Raw genomic sequence first — 18,974 nt, 5'->3', positions numbered from 1 at the left:
GTTATGTTCCCAAATCCATTTTACGTTTGTCTAACGTTTGTGTAATCCTACACTTTGTGGGTGTTGTTTCCCTGCAGTGGTTATTTTCGCGATCTCCCGGTGTGGACATCCTCCTTGGAACTCAGACACTGGGTGCAGAATTACAGTGTCTGCGTCGCTGAAAACCGCATTTCCTCCCCCACAGCACCGCCGACCGCTTTTACCGCCTCTGGCAAAAACTGCAGCCGCGCAGAGAACGTTCCAGCTCAGAACTCCCCAGGACAGGGCAAGATTAGGAGCGTACGGGGTGGGCCCTGTAATAAGCGTTTCAGTACACAAAAGAATTCTTGCATCTGTTATTATCAAGCTGTTTTTTGCCAAACGTGCTGCTATTAATAGGAACAGAAGGCTATAATCCGACAGTCTTGGCAGGGCTTTGCTAGCACAGTGCTTCTTTTGAAACATCTTTTGGACGTGTTGTTTAAATTAGGAGAGGAAGCTTGTGTGAGAATTCTGTGAGAACCCTGGTCACCCACGTCATACTTCGCAGCATACCTGCCAACACTGACTGAAGAACACAGGGGAGTTTCCTGTTCTTACAGTAAGCACCGCTAACGGTTTAGCCATCGAGCTAACGTGCTAATAGTTAACGTTGGTGAAATATAAGAGAAATAGGAGAGAATTGACAACAGGGGAGGAGGTGGGGTAATAGCTGTAAAATACGGCACTCTCATTGCGAATATGGGTGACTTAGCCGGTACGTTTACAGAGGCCTAAAATGATGAGTTCGCTCTGACAGCAGAATGTTTCAAGTAAGGCGGCTTTCACACCTCTGTTAAAATATGCACCTTTCTCTTAAATCTGCACACACACTATCAGTAATGTTTCATAGTTTTTGAAACACGCGACACCTTTTCAGGAAGGGAGACCCATCATTCAGACTCTTTAGCAGCTCATGTCTTTGATAGAACAACCTCATCTTACGGTATGCGTGTCAGACAGATGTGAAAAGGTGCACAGAATAATGTGGTTGGAGAGGCGGAGAATAAATGTGAATTTTAGAGAGAGGCGGGGCTTGTGGGTGAGGTTGCCAGGTCAGTGGTTCCCTGACAGAAGTGTGCCCAGCCCTTTGGGTATATGGAATGTCTCCAAATACAAAAAGAGTTGTTCATCTTTTATATAAATACTGACTACCTTATATAATGTGATCTTTGGTAATAGACCTATTTTTGATCACCTCATTAACAAACGAAACATTCATCAAAGAGAGTGCATACCGTACATGTACATTTGTGGCTTCTAGCCAGAATGTCTGATACAGAATGTTCACATGCACCTGCTACCTAGTTTAACTTCATACTGATCACCATTGTCAGGTGCTATTATATCAGGCTATGAATCAGGAGGCGTTCACCCCATTCACTGTGCAGGGAAAGCCCTTTTATTGGCTTGCCACACCACTGGAGCTACCATGTTTGAATAGTAGGACTCTCTTCATCCGCTGTTTTCTGAACAATCTCAGTCTCTCTTGTAAAAAGACTACCGGGGGCTAAAGCCAGTTTAATGCTGGTACTGGTGTGTAAGGGTTACAGGATCGGTGGTTACCTGCAGCGATCAGTGTGCATGAACAGTGGTTACCTGCAGTGATCAGTGTGCATGAACAGTGGTTACCTGCAGTGATCAGTGTGCATGAACAGTGGTTACCTGCAGTGATCAGTGTTCAGGATCAGTGGTTACCTGCAGTGATCAGTGCCTCTCTCCCTCCTCTATCTCCAGACGTGGGCCTCCCCAACGCCCGCAGCGCTATTAGCAGAACGTGCCACAGACATAACTGCCTCTCAGGGGAAGTTCTCATACCCCTTAAAATAGGTCCTGCTCAGAGTGTTTGTGAGGGGGTAGGCATGGCCTTTCCAACCCCCCCCCCAAGGCCCCCCCGCCCCTCGCCCCGCTTAGACAATGCAGTGCTAAGTGAGGGAGAGTGAAAGAGTGACGCTCCACATAGCGTAAGCCAGTACAAAGCAAAAAACAAGCTGTCAATCAAAAGCTGTAGACAGCAATGCCAGCTGTTTGGAGGGCGGGGGAGGTGGCACGTTTATTTGGAATTTCTAGAAAATTCATTTTCTCAGAATAGAATTTGGCTCGCATAATTTGGAACATCTTGTTCCCAGCTCCTTTCAGTAAGCAGCTACATGTTGAATACATGTGTAGGCACGTGCTGCATTCAAACGCATTACTGGATGAAACATTTTTTAATGTTTTTTTTTTTTTGTTTTTTAATGATTAAATGAGATAAATATGTGTTTAAATGTGGGTTGAATTGGGTAGGGGGGCCAAGGTCAAACCCCAGATTTTGCTTCTCTTTTATCCCTTCGAAATTCATCCCTCCATCATTCACTGCCAGAGAAACTACGACGCTGCGAGATGTGTTCAGTTAAACCAGCCCCTCCTCCATTTACTACAGGGTGAAACGACATTCAAAACCGTATGCAAACACTCGGCACAAACAGGATTTAGGACTCGAGTGCTTTATCACTTGCTGGGGGGAGGGAGCTGCGTTTGGTGTCTGGATCAGACACAGTGAAGGGAGGACAGGATATTTGTGTCTCATTTGCATACGTTGTTTTTTTTTTTTCCCCCCCTCGACGGCCAGATGTGAACAAACAGACGTGTTGAACACGAAAAACAAAAGAGTCAGTGAGTTCCCAAACTGCCGCCTCGAAGGTCTGGAGTTGGGTTTTAGTCCGTTGCGCAGAACAGAACCCCCCCCACTGCCACACCCACACGTGCTGCTGCTTCAGGATTCCACTGCCCTCAATAAAGGAAAGTTTTAAAGAGTTCTCTAAATCAAGCCTGCATTTTATGGGAAAGACAATAAATTCTGTTAATTGTTTGAAAGGAAATTTTGAACTAAAGGCTATAAGAATACTTTGGTGAGGTTTCCACGCACAAAGAAACGCAGGACTTGTAGTAATCTGTTTTAATTTACCTTGTGGGAAATATACTATATACGGTGTATGTAATTTCGTCAGACCATAGGAGCACTTAGGAGAAATGACAATAACGGCCACCAAAGGTAGTAGTTTTCTGAGTCCTTGCCCTCCTTCTCGACCTTTGACAAAAATGTTTCTGAACTCCAGTACATCCTCAAACATCAGATTTTTGAACATTTTAAACTTGCTGAATTACTGTTGTGGTTTCCATTTTCTGATTTTTATTTCCATGCAGTGATTCCAGGGTTTCCTTTTTCCCATTTTAAAACACAGATAATATTAAATATGGCAACAGTAACATTCCAGCAATTGTTATGTCTTTTTTTATTAACACACATAAATAAATGACATATTTGAAAACTTCATCACAATACCACAGTAACAAAGACAGCAGATTGCATGTCATAATCACAAACAGTTTTATTTTTTTCACTCTCTTGGCTGCTGTTCTTTGTCAGACTCACATGCTATATGTCGTTTCATCCTTTGTTCCTTACAGAATGCACAGCTTTTGAGTTCACACAAAAAATAAACCAAAAGCTCTCAGAACAAATGTAGTTTTGGAAAGTAAATTCATAGCTACGGTTTAAATGTTGAGCCACACATCGCTCTGATCTGGTATTTTGTTTGTCCGAGAAAAAAAGACAAATGATTAAATGAAGCCATCTGGGGTGTTTTTTTTCCAGCTTACTGTTGGTTAAAACTCCCAAGAAATGCTAGCCATAATTATAGACGACGAATGAGCTTGCATGTTATATTTAGGCCATGCGCCTACTAGTTATGGAGGAAGTGCTCTCTCACGTTCAGCAGAACAGCCGCTGTCTGTTGGAGTGTGTGAATCCGCTCAGAGCTTCTTCCCCTTGGATGGCCTGTGTGAGCAGACCGCGTTGATAGAGCCTTGTCTAGGTACACTGAGCAGACGCCCTCCGGCCTTAACTTCGCAACCGAAAACACATTCATCACCCCACACTTGGAACAGGGGTCGCCTCTTGAGTCCGGGAAGAGAAACCAGACCAGCCAGACCGGCCTCAGTGAATTTTCACGGCTGTTGTTTGGGTTCCTTCTCCCTTTCTAACCTGTGAGGAAGCCATCGGCTATGTACTGTCCTTGTTCCACACCAATTAGCCAGTTTAATTAGGGGATGGAGGTGGTCCATCTCTATTGCCGTAGTGAGGACCGCTACAGTAATACAGCCCTTATGGTATGTATTCACCAGAAAACCTGCACACTGACATCATCCTTGTCCTGTGCCTCTGTTTGCAAACAGGCTAGGGAAATGTAAGGATTTAGAGGGCTCGGGTCATGCCGATACCTGCCATAGAATTGAATTTTGTGGCGCCGGTGTCCGAGCGAGATGGACATCTGGGTAATTGAGTTTCGTCCGTCTGCTTCACCGCAGGGTCCACGGCACAGACCAGGCCTGAGGTAACGGGCCTGTTTAGAACAGGCATTCTGGGACACCTACTCCAGTTACACACCGCCTGGCGTTTGTTGCTCATTAGTGCTACAGCGGGAGGATGTTACGCTCTAGAGGTGCTAGAATTCCCAGACGGTTCCTGCAGACTGTACTAGTGCCTCGTACTGTTCCAGCGCGAGGTGTGTTGACACTCGACAGAGCGCTACTTTGGCATGCATGTGCGATTCATTGTGTTGCAGAGGTAGGAGGTAATGATAAGACCTCAAGGTAGTTTCCCCTTTCATTTCCTGGTCTTTCATGGAGGCGGGGTCTAATGCCACAGCTGTTATATACACTAGCCAGATGGTCAGCTCTGTCCTTCCTTCTGTGCTCTGTATCTTCTCATTCTCGCAGGTTATGGTTGCCATGAAGAGTTAGCCTGTATTTCTACAGTAGCTGGGGATGCTTTGCCTTAAACCACGCCTCCATATGAATGATGTCATAGTCACATGAATGATGTTGTAGTGTTGACTGACAGATGGAGATAGCAGTGGCTTTTTTGACAGCAATCTGTCATTAATTATTGACACAAAGCCCCTGTAAAGAGAAACGGGCATTTTAAAGTGCCGTTTCCCGAGGCAGTGGCGTGCTATCAAAGAAGACATTGTAGAAGCGCGGTTCTCACGGCACACGGCGTCGCGCTGCCCGGCCAATGAATGGGCGGAATGCGAGGGATTGTGGGATACGGCCGTGGAGGTGCGTGCCTGGATATGAATGAAACATTGTGGATGGGTCTCATTGTGGGGTTTTGAGTGAGGCTTGTGTTACAGGCAGTTTGAGAGGAACATGAATAAATCATGTGGCCTTTTCCTGCTCGTACATTTACAACCAGTACCCACTGTGCCTCTCTGCTGGGTCACTGTCTCTATAATGGAGCCAGTACACACTGCTCCTCTCTGCTGGGTCACTCTCTCTATAATGCAGCCAGTACACACTGCTCCTCTCTGCTGGGTCACTGTCTCCATAATGCAGCAAGTACACACTGCTCCTCTCTGCTGGGTCACTGTCATTATAATGCAGCCAGTACACACTGCACATCTCTGCTGGGTCACTGTCTCCATAATGCAGCCAGTACACACTGCTCCTCTCTGCTGGGTCACTGTCTCCATAATGCAGCCAGTACACACTGCTCCTCTCTGCTGGGTCACTGTCTCCATAATGCAGCCACTGTATCAAGTCTATCTGATACAAAACACATCTGTGTAGTGTCCAGGGAACTTTGACTAGCTTCCAGAAAGGTTGTGTTTGTACGGATCTTTGCTATTATACCGAATAGGACTGGAACATGGCTAGAAGCTGCATATGAATGTTTATTTGAAAATACCTTTCTTTATAGTAATGTTCTCTGCCTCTTTTGGTATTTTCATGGATTATGTTCACATTTGAATCTGAGGTCAGCTTTGAAGGAGAGCCATGTGCTGACGGTGCAGCTGAAACGTTGTCCTTAGGTACTCTTTCCAGGTTGGCACGCTGGTACGACTCCATTTGCAAATCAGAAAGTTATTGATTTACTAAACGCAGCTGTGGTTCAGAGTTACAGATTGTTGTACAAGCACTGCTGCGGTCATTTAGGAGATCCACTTCCTCAAAGGAGCGTGTAATTGAATACAGTCACTCTGTGAGCGTTAGGAAACATTTAACACTCGGGAACATTCTTAAAACCAGCTTCGGTTTATTTTTAATTAGACCAAACTGTGGAGGCATACGAAATGAGGCTTACTGCCATGCAAGCACATTAGCCTCCCTGTCTATGCCCATTAAAAGAAAAAAGCCATCAGTGGAATTAGACGTCATGATTTTTTCATGATAAAAATCTTTATTAATTTTATATAAAGTGCAGAGTTCAGGCCCTGACACTCGTTTTATCAGTAGGATCATGTTTTATTGTTGGATTGCGTCCACAGCTTGGACCCCGTAATAGCTGCCTACAGCTCATTTTTATCAGTGATGAAAATTGCAGTGCCAAGTGCGCTAGTGCTCCTTTTAGGCCAAAGGTTCAGTTCATCAAAGCAAACAGCCCTGTGTAGTGTTGATTTCTGCCCACTTCATTTTGGGCCTGGACCTGGGGTTCTTCTGAAAACTGGGCTTTTTTGCTGTTGGTTGTAAAGTGCCTTCTATTCCGTGTAATGTTACTGTATGATGTGTTTTTTTTTGTCAAAATGAGCAAATTAATTTTTTTTATTCCAAGGCCAATATGCCATCTATTTAAAGGTATTTTTATTATTAGGAAAGGCTTATCCGTATTTACTTGAGTAGAGTTCATCATTTGAACCCAAAAAATGTAAGATAAGAATAAAGTTTTTTTCTTGATAGTTAACAGTAACAGGCCAAGTGGGTAGGCCTGTGGAATAATTAGTTTGCCCCTGTGATGTTCAGGGTGAACGTACCGTGTGATTTGAATATGCTTGCATTCCTTGCTTCATTGTAGAGCGCTCGGAATGTGTGTGTGTGTGTGTGAACTAGTGAACTACACTGAAAAATAAGCTAATTCACGTTCTGGATGGGGTGACAGCAGGGGGATTTCTCTACCCTAAGTTCCCTTGATGTCTGTAAGTGGCTGTTTGCTCCTGAAACAGCTCCCCCTCGTTGTAGAAGAAAAAGAGGGGTCAATCTTTCAAGTGCCTGAGGGCAATCCCAGCTTCAACTGCAATCCCTGGAGTCAGAGTCTGAAAGGACAATCAACTTGGCATTACTGATAACGTTCTTCATCATGTGTTTCTGGTCTTTGAGAATAATAAGCTTTCAGCGCCCCCTGCTGGTCTTCTCTCTCTGAAGCTGTGGAATTCCAAGTGATAGTGTACACGTCTCCTACGTTGGACCCCATAGCTGAAGGAGGTTTTCACGTTATTTTCTGCCAGGGCAGCAGGCTCGTCTCTAGGCAGCCCTGTCTATGATTCTGTAAACCCAGTGCTGCCTGGCCTGGTTTGGGCTACGATCATATGTGACATGAATTCCTTCCTCTTGGCATAGCAAACGTAAATGATTGATTTGCATTTTCATTTTCCAAAATAGCTTGAAGGTGTTCGTCTCTCTCTCTCTCTCTCTCTCTCTCTCTCTCTCTCTCTCAGTCCCTTTCGCCCCCTAGCACAAACGGCTCTTTGTCCTCTGTCCACACAAATGAACGGTATGCCTGACTGCTAACGGTCCGGCGCGGGGTTGGGAGTTCTCCCAGCCTGGGCTCAGATTACACCAGCTGGCTTAGCCCAGGCTCTAGACCACCTTGGTGTAACGGTCCTGGGATCTGTTGGTGCACTGTACAGTTTGTTTGTCTGCATGTGCTGGGATCATAAGCATTTAACAGTCGCTCATTCACCAATGCAGCCCTTGTTGACTACTATACTTTAGCTACTGTGGCACTAGGGCTTGACTGCTGTAAGTCATTTGGCAAGCCTTAGCTTCCACACCATGCGTGTTCTTATGTAGAATCAGCCAAAGTGAAGAGTTTTAATGGATTCTGAGTTATAAATGTACACCCTGCATGTTGGTATCTGCTGACAGGAGAAGGCCGTGATTGGTCATTGGAAAGGTTTTGCTTCATACTGTTTTGTTATGAAGAGCTCACAGGGATTAAGGACCGTTCAGAAGAATAGAACCATGTCAGACCTGACCACACGCTCCGTGTTAAAGGAGAAAATCCAGTGAATTTGTAAAAATAGATGCTGTAGTCTTAAACTCTAACCGACTCTGATAATTGTCTTTCCATTGTTCCGTTAAGATGCTGCTTGCATCATGAAAATGCAAACTGCATCTTTGCACCAATTGTAGCTTTGCAGTTGTACAAAAACTGGGATTATATGGGCCAGACTGTCATTGAAGCTTTTTTTTTTGCATGTTGGTTTCCTGTTTTTAATGCAATTGCTTCAAAGTGCATCACCATAGGTGTGACCAGTTACATAAAGCCGTTCAAAACTCTCAATTTGTGTTTAATTTCTGCCACTGTTATAATTACATTTCTTTGACAGAAAATGTAAATCAGTGCAAAGCGTGTTATGAGCAGAAGATTATTGGCACGCGTTGCTGCTTTCATCACGTTTCGTAATTGGGGCACGCAAATCCACCCTTCTGGCGAGAATATCGCGTGTCTGTTTCCAGCCGACGTAAGCGAAGCGCTTTTGAGTTCCACATCCCCGTTTAAGCGTATTTTGGCCGTGACATAGCGTCTGCCGCTCGCGACTGCTTATGCTACCGCGTGGAGAGAGAGAGGACCGATTACCGTGGCGACGAGACTGTCCCGGGGATGCGGACGACGCGAGATTTGGGCGGATCGCCTAGAAACGACAAAATCAAACGATTAAAGAGAATTCGCCATCGCGTGTCTGAGAACCATATGCGTCCGCGACATCTGTTTGTGCTTTAGCGCTAATATTAGCTTGTGGGTGTGATTTCTAGAGGAACGTGAGCCCATTAAAGGCTGCTGGCTATTGAATGTCTTATTCTAGCTTTAATGCCCAAACTCTGTTAACTTTGCTTTTATTTAGCCTACTTTGTAATGTAGGTTACCTTTAGGCTGAAAATGAGTAGGTGAAATAATAGCATCTCATTCTATCCGTGGTGCGTTTCGAGCTGCCTCCTCCATTTCCGCTTAACGGCCTCGCTGTTGCGGCTCTGACTGCCTGGTTTGGTGCAGCTTCAATCCTAAGAGGGTACAAGTCCAACCCACTTAAACCTCCCTTCAGATTTTTGTTATTATATAATAGTCATAAATAGACTGTCGGAGGGAGCCTGTCTCTTAACAGATAACCGGGTGGATGGTGACATGAGTACCCCTCCAACCCTGCCCCCGCCCTCCCTTAATAACTACGCTAACTCGGGTCTGAAACCCTGGTCCTGGATTAATCACTCTGAGCAGTTGATTACACTGTTAACTCAATTCACTTGGTTATTTAGGTCTGAATTGGGTGCTGATATTAGTAGACTTGTCCCCTGTCCTAACCTGACCACGCCCTGTTTCAGATCTCCATGGAGACGGACTACCTGGGCCCGCGTCGGTTGGAGGCTCTGAGGAAGGAGGACGCCGATTGGCAGAGGAAGGCTCACGAGGCCGTGCTCTGCATCCAGGACTTCACCGTCAAGTACTTCGAGACCACCGCCCGGGCACAGAAAGGTACGCTTTGCCGCGCGCCGAGTGAATGATCTGCCGTTCCACTGCTAGCGACGCTAATGAATCTCTCAGATTAAAACACATAACTCACGGTCAACAAAGCACTTTGATTTTGAACTAGAAAAAAGCCTTCCTATTTGTTCCAATAGTGTTACCTAAACTGTAGCTTTTGTCTGACCATGCACTGCCAACCTTAGCCTTTGAGGGCCCCTAAACAGGATTTGATTTGGGGGCCCCCACAGCCCGACATTATAAATAATGTACTGTATATATTGTAGAATAATTTGGAGGCCCCCTAACAGTCGTGGGGCCCTAAACGGCCACTTATTTGGCTTATTGGGTTTGAGCTGGCTGTGACTGTGATGCTATGTGCATGATGTCGAGGATGACATCTTTCATAACAAGGGTATAAAAAAAACAATATTTTTAAATATGAGATATCCAGAAATCATTGTTGTCACATTCATAGCCTGTGCTTTGGAAAAATTAGATTAAACGAACAAAGAAAATTAAACGACTGTGGAAGCGTATAAGGGTTATAAAATGCTTATGAAACTTATACATGTTTACTGCTAATAGCAGCCCTGTCACAGTGCAGCACTGCATCAATCGACGTACGTCCCAACCCTGCTGTCTTGGTACAGATCTAAACGCAGAATGCAGGATTAGGAATTCATTTGGGGAGACATCGATTCAGGCCATTGATTTTCTATGTTCTAGTTGTTTCCTTCGGTGTTAGTTCATTCACAAACAAAGGCAAGAGAGTAATAATGATTTGAAACTAGATTACAAGCACCATTCATTGAAACAGTATGGGCATGTGCATATTTTCTGTTTCCTCAGAAGGGAAATAGTGATTTCTCAAGCACGCTGGACAGACACTGCAGTTGTACAATATGGCCAGCAGGTGTCTCTGTGTATCAGCATTGAGTTAATACATCTTGAGTAGGCGTCTTATTACCATACACACAAACCGGCATTTCAAACTAGCACCTTCCATATTAAAATATACTGTCAGTACATTATGACACGTGTGGCTCTGTACATGTGTGTGCTGCAGTAGAATCAGAGAGGGATCTGTGTGTGTGTGTGTGTGTGTGTGTGTGTGTGTACCAGCATGCACGCCATTATACTGATACATGAGAGCACAGGCTTGTGTCTATGTTTGTGAGAGCGAGATGGAGGACTGTAATTGGGTGTCTCCACACTAATGCAACCATGCGTGCGCGTTTCGCGAGCGCGTTTAGCGGGCTGACTGAACCCATGCGCCGCTGCCTCCGCAGCCGCGTACGAGCGCATGCGCGCCGACCAGAAGAGGCTGGGCAAGGCGGCCTGGGCCGCGGCGGTGCCGCGCATGGAGAAGCTGCAGCACGCCGTGTCCACGGAGACGATGCAGCTGATGAGGGCCAAGGAGATCTGCCTGGAGCAGAGGAAGCACGCGCTGAGGGAGGAGGTACCCACAATGCACCGGGACGCATATCATTTAAATAGTACACACTTGCATCATGCTGCAGCTGCGTCTAGTTTAAATCTGCTGCATTTAGAGCATGTGCTGCATTTCAGCCCTCAGTAACGACTGGGAGAAACACAGATTATGAAATCGCATCGAGCAGAAAACCATTTTGCCTTCTGTTCTGACAGGCGGTGGTGTGTTCTGTGCAGACCTGGGCCAAATACGTATTTATTTTGGATTCAAATACTTTTCTACGCTTTACTGATCTTGTCTGGTGTATTGGAACCAATGAAATACTCTCAAGAAGTGCAAACCCCACCTTCTGATCAAATTGGCAGGCTCTATTACACCAGGCAAGATCAACAGAGCTCAGAAAAGTATTTGAATCCAAAGCAAATACATATTTGACCCAGGGCTGGGGTGTACCCGTGTGTTCTGTGGTTAACGCGCACGCGTGTGTGTGTTCTGCGATTAACGCACGCGTGTGTGGCCCCTCTCTCAGATGCAGGGCCTGCAGGGCGGGGAGGACGCCATGTCACGGCTCCACCAGCTGGAGGCGCTGTACTACGAGCTGCAGCTGCAGCTGTACGAGATCCAGTTCGAGATCCTCAAGTACGAGGAGCTGCTGCTGACTGCGCAGCTGGACAGCATCCGGAGGCAGATGATGGGTGAGTGACAGGCTGTCAATCATGGGCTTCGCTCAGACTGGCTGAACATAGAAATGCAAGTTTATTCAGCGCAAGCTACTTATACGCTTGTTTATTTTGGTGATTGACAGCCATTTTTGGAGAGGGGGCCAACTATGCCTGAATTTTATTGTTATAAAGCACTGTTATTTTTAAGGAAAAATTTTAATTAAATCTTAGCTAATGAGGAGAAGAATATCAGACAGGGACTTTTAACATGCAAATCCAGTACATTCCACTAGATTTTACTTTTTAAAACTTTTGTCCCGTCCGCTCGTGTATCTGTAATAACGAGCAGACTTTACTGGCCTGTGCATGAGGACACGCAGTGACCGATCCAGAATAAGCCCGAATTCACACGCCACTTCTCAACACCCTTCCGATCGCTTTCTCTGGCTGCCCACATTCGGTTCCTGCCACTCACACTGGCACACCGAGCTGTGAATGTTACTGATAATGATCGCACCACACTCTCCAGCCAGACCTCTCTGTTCAGAGACCTCTCAATTTCACACAGTTCACAACTGCAAGAAATATGTGTGATGTTGCAAAATGAGCAAAATGAGACTTCTGCAGAGTGGGGTGAAACTGTTTTATAAGACGGTAGTGTACATAGCATACACCAGACCTGGGTCAAATACGTATTTGTTTCCGATTGAAATACTTTTCTGTGCTCTGTTGATCTTGCCTGGTGTAATTGAGCCTGCCAATATGACCATAAGGTGGGGTTTGCACTTTTTTTTGAGTATTTCATTGGCTCAAATACACCAGACAAGATCAGTGAAGTGTAGAAAATAGAAAACACGAATACGTATTTGCCCTAGGTCTGGCACACACACACATAGAAATATGTATCCATGCGAGTCATTGTCCTGTTTGTGATAATGGGAGCGATGTGATTGTTGTTGTGAAGAGAAACACAGGGGCGGGGCTTGTTGAGGAAGTGAGTCAGCACTTTTACCGTGGGTGCGAGGCCTTGGTCTCTGGCAGCTGTGCGATTGCGCTGTGTTTGATCTCTGGTGACAGCGGCCTTCTGCCAAGCTCTCTTTCTCTCTACGGCTCTCACAGCTGCGAGTGAGCGGGTGAGATCTGTCAATCACGCGTTATGTAACCATGGTGAATTTCACTGGTCAGTAAGGTTACGCGCAGACAGGTCACCCCAGGTGTAGGTTTTTCCATGATTGGTGTCGTTACGCTGTGAGGTTAAAATGCTGGTGTATCGCTTATTTCCAGGGCAGATGGCGTTGCCGAGGGTGACGCTTGACTTAAGTGCTTTGCTAACAGGTACTATGGCAACGTTCCAACCGGGATTCAAACCCGCGACCTTCCGTTTGCTCACCCTTTTGATGTTTCTCTTCCCGAGGGCAGGGTTTGAACAATGGGGCACTACTTTAGCATTGTTTTATTTTACAAGGTATTCATTTAGCAGATACTCTTCTCCTAGTTGTGAACTGCAGTACACAATATCCATTTGTACAGCTGGATATATGCTGAAGCAGTTTAGGTTAAGTATCTTGTTTAGGGGTAAAATGACAGGCCCAGGCGGGGTTCAAACCCGGAACCACAGACTCAAGCCCAGTTCCCTAACCATTACACTACACTGCCTCAAACTTGACATTAAACATCCAAATTCAGCGGAAGAACATTTGCTTCTTATCGGTGCTTGTAGGAACACAAACATGCAGGATTGACAAATGGAAAGGCAATATTTACTGATGGGTAAATAAAGTGGGCCAGACACATGAATAGCAAATGTTGTTCAAACTATTTAATGGGTTAAAGGGGTGTAGATTATATTTCGCCCATTTCTGGAATTTGACAGCAGTGCATCCAGCACAACCACATATCTAAACTGCAGTGACTGAAAGTGTGTGTGTGTGTGCGTGTGTTTGTGTCTCTGCGTGTGTGCATGTGCGCGTGCGCGTGTATATCTGCGTGTGTGTGTGTATGTTTGTATGTGCGTGTCTCTGCGTGCGTGTGTGTCTCTGCGCGCACGTGTGTGTGTGTGTCTGTATGTCTGTGCGCGCGCGTCTGTGCGTGCGTGTCCGTCCCGCAGAGAGGCAGGACGAGGTGGTGTACTACGACACGTACGAGAGCCCGGACGCCATACGGGACACGGAGGACGGCGTCCCACAGAGGGAGGAGCTGCACCGGCTGCAGCAGAGGACCCGGCAGCTGGAGGCCAGGAGGGGGCGCATCACCGCCAAAAAGGCCTACCTCAGACACAAAAAGGTACGGGGACCCCGCCTTACCCGCAGACAGTGTCACACGCACCCTAATTCTGGGACCGTGGCCCAGGTCATGGAAGTGTGTGGAATTGTGGGTGTTATTCTGGCCTGTGCAGAGGAGCACACTGCCTCGCTCCCACACACACGACTCCCGTCCATCACCGTTGGACACTCCACTGGCCTGTCTGTCAGCGCGACCGTGACGACCCACATAGCAGCGATGCGTCGCGCGTAAGGGGAACCGCGCTTCAGCGAACACGCTTCAGATCAACAGAGCGGCCTTTCTCACTGCGGCTGAAACGTGTGTGTGTGCGTGTGTGCGTGTGCGTGTGTGTGTGTGTGTGCCTGTGTGTGTGTGCGTGTGTATGTGTGCGTGTGTGTGTGTATGTGTGTGTGTGTGTGTGTGTGTGCCTGTGTGTGTGTGTGTGTGTGCGTGCGTGTATGTGTGCCTGTGTGTGTGTGCGTGTGTGTGTGTGTGTGTGCATGTATGTGGGTGCATACGCGCGCTACATCCAGTAGAAAATGGTCTTGGGTCATTAAGCTGAAGGGAACAGTAGAAGCAAGTCTGGGTTTTTTTAATACTGTCTTTGGCAGTGTAATTGTGAATAAATTGTCATTATTTTTGACAGTAGATAATAGTGTCAGTGCTTGCAGTCTTTTAGGAATCTTATTAGATTTTTTTGCAGCAATGCAGAGAATTTTTATTTATTTATTTTTTTCATAATACATCTAATAAGTAGAGAAATATTAACTTTGAATGCTTGAAACTTTTTTAAAAGAATATTTTCTTGTTGAGTGTGTTACTTATTCATCAGAATTAGAATCATTTATCCTATAATTAATATGTAATATTTTCTGGGTTGAATTACTGAAAAAAAACCAAAAACAATATAGGTCTTTTGTGTAATTATTTTTACTGAACTGAAGTTCAGGCCTTTGAATACTTGTATGCTGATGTAAAACATGTATTTCACATTAAATAGCACTTATGAATTGTTATACTGCATTATCAGGTGAAGATATGCATTGAGCACTGTGTATCATTACGACTCATTCTGTTCATCAGGAAATCTGTATTGCCAATCACAATGAGAAGATGCAGCACCGGCAGGATAACCAGGGGGACTACACAACCCAGGATGCCTTGCAACAGGTACACCTGCATGTCGTGTGAACTTCCTTATAATAAGCGTATCATCTCAGTTCCTAATGGCCATACCTAGTGTGGCTCCGTAAGAGTTTCTATTTGAAAATAGCATGCTTTTTGTGCCGTGCTCTCAGACACCGCACAGGGCTGGCCATAAGATTATTAATCATAGTGAGACCTGAAAGCACTTCCTCCCTGGGACACACTTATCTTCTAATCTGCACAAGCTCTCCTGTTGTGCGTGAGAGAGGACATTGCGCTTGTGAATGCACGAATGCGTCAGGAGCGGCAGAAAGGGCAGGGCATTTCAGGGGTCAGTGATCTAAAGGGCAGCCTGTTTTTCCAGCGGAGAGACCAGGAGGAAGAGGAGCGGAAGAACAGCGGGGTGAGCGAACGACAGAAAACACTGGATAGACTGCGCAGCTTCAAACAGGTGAGATGAGAGGAGAATGTTAGCAGCACTGTTGGTTGAGGTTGAGGTTGCAGGTTCCAATCCCTGGTGGGCGGGTACAGCCATTGTATCCTGCAAAATACTTGGATTGAACAACTGTATAAATGGATAAATATATAAAATGTGCACTATGGAAGGGACTCAAGATATAGGTATCTGCTGTGCAATTCAAAAGTAAAAGGGATGCTTAAATTCACTGTTATTGTATGTATGTTGTTTGTAAACGCTTCTGTAGCGGTACCCAGGTCAGGTGGTGCTGAAGTCCACGAGGCTCCGGATGGCGCACGCGCGGAGGAGGAGCGGCGGCGCCTCCTCCTGCGGGAGCGGCACCCCGGATCAGCCGCGGTCGCTGTGCGCCAGCGTGCAGACGGAGGAGAGCGCCGCTTCGCTGATCCCGGGTCAGCCGGGGGGGTACGCCGCCTCGCACCGCCAACTCGAAAGCGCTTCGTTACCTCCAGGGGGCGCCGCCGCCGCCTCCTCCCGCGAGGCCCCTTCGGGCGCCCCCGGCCCCGCCTCCCTACCTCTGCTGGGCTCGCCGGCCGTAACTCCGCCCCCTCCCCCGCCCCCTCCGCTGCCCCCGCCCCCCTCCTCGTCCTCGGAGGACATCGCCGGCGAGGGGCAGCCCGGCAGCCCCGCCCGCTCGCCAAAAAAGGGGGGGGAGGAAGGGTCGGCCACCGTGGCCCCCCCCGCCGCCCGATTCTTCGACAGCGGCCAGCTGCAGAACGCCAGGAGGAAGCTGAGGAAGACCAGCGCCCAGGAGGCGTCCCAGCGTAGGAGACGTGAGTACTGACTCTAAACCCTAAACCCTAAGACCTATACCCTAAACCCTAAACTCTATACCCTAAACCCTAAACCCTATACCATAAACCCTACACCCTAAACACAAACCCTAACCCTAACCCCTAAACCCTAAACCATATACCCAAAATGTCTCATTAGCCCCAGTCTTAGTGAATCATGGACCAGGATAATATCAGCTGCTTCAGTGCATTTCTCTCGCATGCTGTGTTCACAAGCCAATAACACACATTTAGATTTCAGAAGCTTAGTACAGAATTAAACCAGACAGGGACATTTTTTTTTTAGATTGTGTATTGATGATTGTGTCTGTGGTGATACGTACTGTAGAGAAGGCCTGGAAGGGTTCAATCCCTCTGCAGGACATTTCTCTCATGAATTTTTAAGGAGATGTAGCCAGATGCTACTGTTTTCCTCAGACACTGTTATGTGCAGCTTTTCCATAGCTGAGGAAAATGCGGCCATCTTTGTTAAGGAGAAGCGTACTGGTTAAGCCTGTTAGGGATGAGATCCAGTGCCGTCGGTCTGCCGAATTCGCCCCTGAGGTGGCCTCTGCCCTCCGTCCCACAGTGAGCTCCCCGATGGACGAGGTCCTGGCGTCGCTGAAGAGGGGCTGCTTCCACCTGCGCAAGGTGGAGCAGCGGGTCCCGCGGCCCGACCCGGACGAGGACGACGCCGACAACATCCTGGTGCAGATCCGCAGGGGCGTGAAGCTGAAGCAGGTGCAGCGGCGCGAGCTGCGCGACCAGCTGGGCGGCCTGCGGGACTCCGCCCACCCGCTCACCCGCAGCATCCACGAGGCGCTGCGCCGCATCAAGGAGGCCTCGCCCGAGTCCGACTCCGAGGACGAGGGCCTGCCCTGCGCCGACTGGGAGTGCTAGCGCCCGCTGGCCCCGCCCACTCAAACCAGACCCCGCCCCCTGATCCCCCCTTCTCTGACAAAGGCTAGCTCTCCCCCACAGATAGAGCTCATTGCTGTTTTTTAGTCCGTTATTTCTCTTGTTGATTTTGTAGTTATTTCTAGCTGCCCGTTTGTCCTGATAGAGCTGGAGCTATACACTGCAGATGATTTACAGGAGCACAGCAGGTCCCTTCTCCTCTTTCTTTGCGGCGTTCTTACGTGTGAAATGAGTTAGTGGGGTCTCTCCCCACCCGCCGCCCCCCCCCCACACACACACACACACACGGGCCCTCAGAAGGACCCGCCTCCCACGTGACACAACCGCTTCATTTCACTGAATTCAAATTCCTTTGCCATGGGATCAATCAGCTGTAGAACGACCTCTGACACTGTCAATTCTGACACTTGTTAATTCTTCACTGTCAATACGACCTCTGACCAATTTTGTTTCGGTCATTTGATCAGTCTCCAAGGGCCAATGGCATCCATAAAGATAGGACTCTCCTTGAAGAATCGTAAAAAAAAAAAGATTTTGAAACGATACAATTTATTTGTTGTGTCACAACCACAGAAAAGCAGCATAAAAGACAGTTTATCATAGTTATGGTGCAACAGAGTACCTTAAGGCAGTTCTGAGTATTCATTCCTCTTATGTACAGTATATGAATGCCAGTTCTGTGAGGGAATGGTATTATTGTGAAGATGCACGTTGTAGCAGAACACTACTTTGAAGGAGCTCAAACCTAGTCTGCAGGCCTATTTTTAAGAAAGACATCATGAAGGCTTGTTGTCATCGAACGTCCCGTGCTGTTTTGTGGACACAATCAAAAAAGGGGATGTGTAGCGTTTAAGTACATTTTGACACGCAAATCAGCGCTTTGAAGGAAAGGTTCGTCTTCATCATGTTTTATCGTGTTTCTCCATCATCATCGTCGTGTGGCTATTTCTTTCAATAAGACTTCAGGAAACTCAAATACTTAATATTTTTCACCTTTCATTTAACTGGTTAGTTAAATGGCTAATTTTTAATTTATTTATTTGTAGTTTTGATAACTGAAACTCTGATATTATAATTAAGACCAATCTTGACCAATGGCAAACGGTTGTTACCAATGTCCTGTTCAAAGTAAGGGCTGTCAGTTGTGAGTTTAATAATAAAAAAATATTTTTAAAGAGAAATATTAGGTGATACATGAAGTAGTATATGAAAAGAGCACCACCATTTATTAATATTATTTTAGACTTGTTGATTTTAATTTTTTAAATCCAAAAACTATTTATCACATTTATTGATATATGTCATATTTTGGTTACTGTGTGGAGGAATGTAAAGTTCTGGGCAGGGCAGTGTGTTTAGGGTAGAAGCTGAGTGCATTGTTGCAGTGACTGACTGACTCAAGCTTTGGCCACAGGACCATGGAGCCTCAGTGACTGACTGACTCAAGCTTTGGCCACAGGACCATGGAGCCTCAGTGACTGACCGACTCAAGCTTTGGCCACAGGACCATGAGGTCTCAGTGACCGACTGAGCCAAGCCTTGGCCACAGTGCAGTGACTGAATGAAGTGTGATTTTTTTTGTTGTCCTGGTTTGGAACTGACAGACGGGACCAGACTAATTGCTTTGGCAATAACTAATATTATTAATTGGCCGACCCCCTGAATGCTAAGAAGTTAAAATATATCGCTGAGCATTAGTACAGATATTAAGGTTATACTATTGGAATTTTTTGTTGGGTTGACGTGATTGCCACGCCCTGATGCTTTAAAGTCAGTGGCAAGGAAC

At 46.6% G+C, this 18,974-nt stretch overlaps 1 protein-coding gene across 1 annotated transcript in view; it reads left to right on the top strand.

The window, feature by feature from the left end:
* The window catches only part of LOC118237451 (junction-mediating and -regulatory protein-like), a 31,407-nt gene extending 13,841 nt beyond the window's left edge, over positions 1-17,566 (top strand). Inside the window, exons 3-10 of the mRNA XM_035436172.1 lie at positions 9,379-9,529; positions 10,810-10,979; positions 11,482-11,647; positions 13,722-13,897; positions 14,960-15,046; positions 15,387-15,473; positions 15,727-16,270; positions 16,860-17,566. Coding sequence (XP_035292063.1) covers positions 9,379-9,529; positions 10,810-10,979; positions 11,482-11,647; positions 13,722-13,897; positions 14,960-15,046; positions 15,387-15,473; positions 15,727-16,270; positions 16,860-17,170 — 1,692 coding nt within the window. The 3' untranslated portion in view covers positions 17,171-17,566. The remainder of the gene's footprint in view (positions 1-9,378; positions 9,530-10,809; positions 10,980-11,481; positions 11,648-13,721; positions 13,898-14,959; positions 15,047-15,386; positions 15,474-15,726; positions 16,271-16,859) is intronic.
* The last annotated feature ends 1,408 nt before the right edge of the window (positions 17,567-18,974 follow it).

The sequence above is a fragment of the Anguilla anguilla genome, chromosome 10 (genome assembly GCF_013347855.1).
Source record: "Anguilla anguilla isolate fAngAng1 chromosome 10, fAngAng1.pri, whole genome shotgun sequence".
Classification (NCBI taxonomy): domain Eukaryota; kingdom Metazoa; phylum Chordata; class Actinopteri; order Anguilliformes; family Anguillidae; genus Anguilla; species Anguilla anguilla.
The sequence above is the reverse complement of the archived record's forward strand: the minus strand, read 5'-3'. Positions and strand labels throughout refer to the sequence as shown.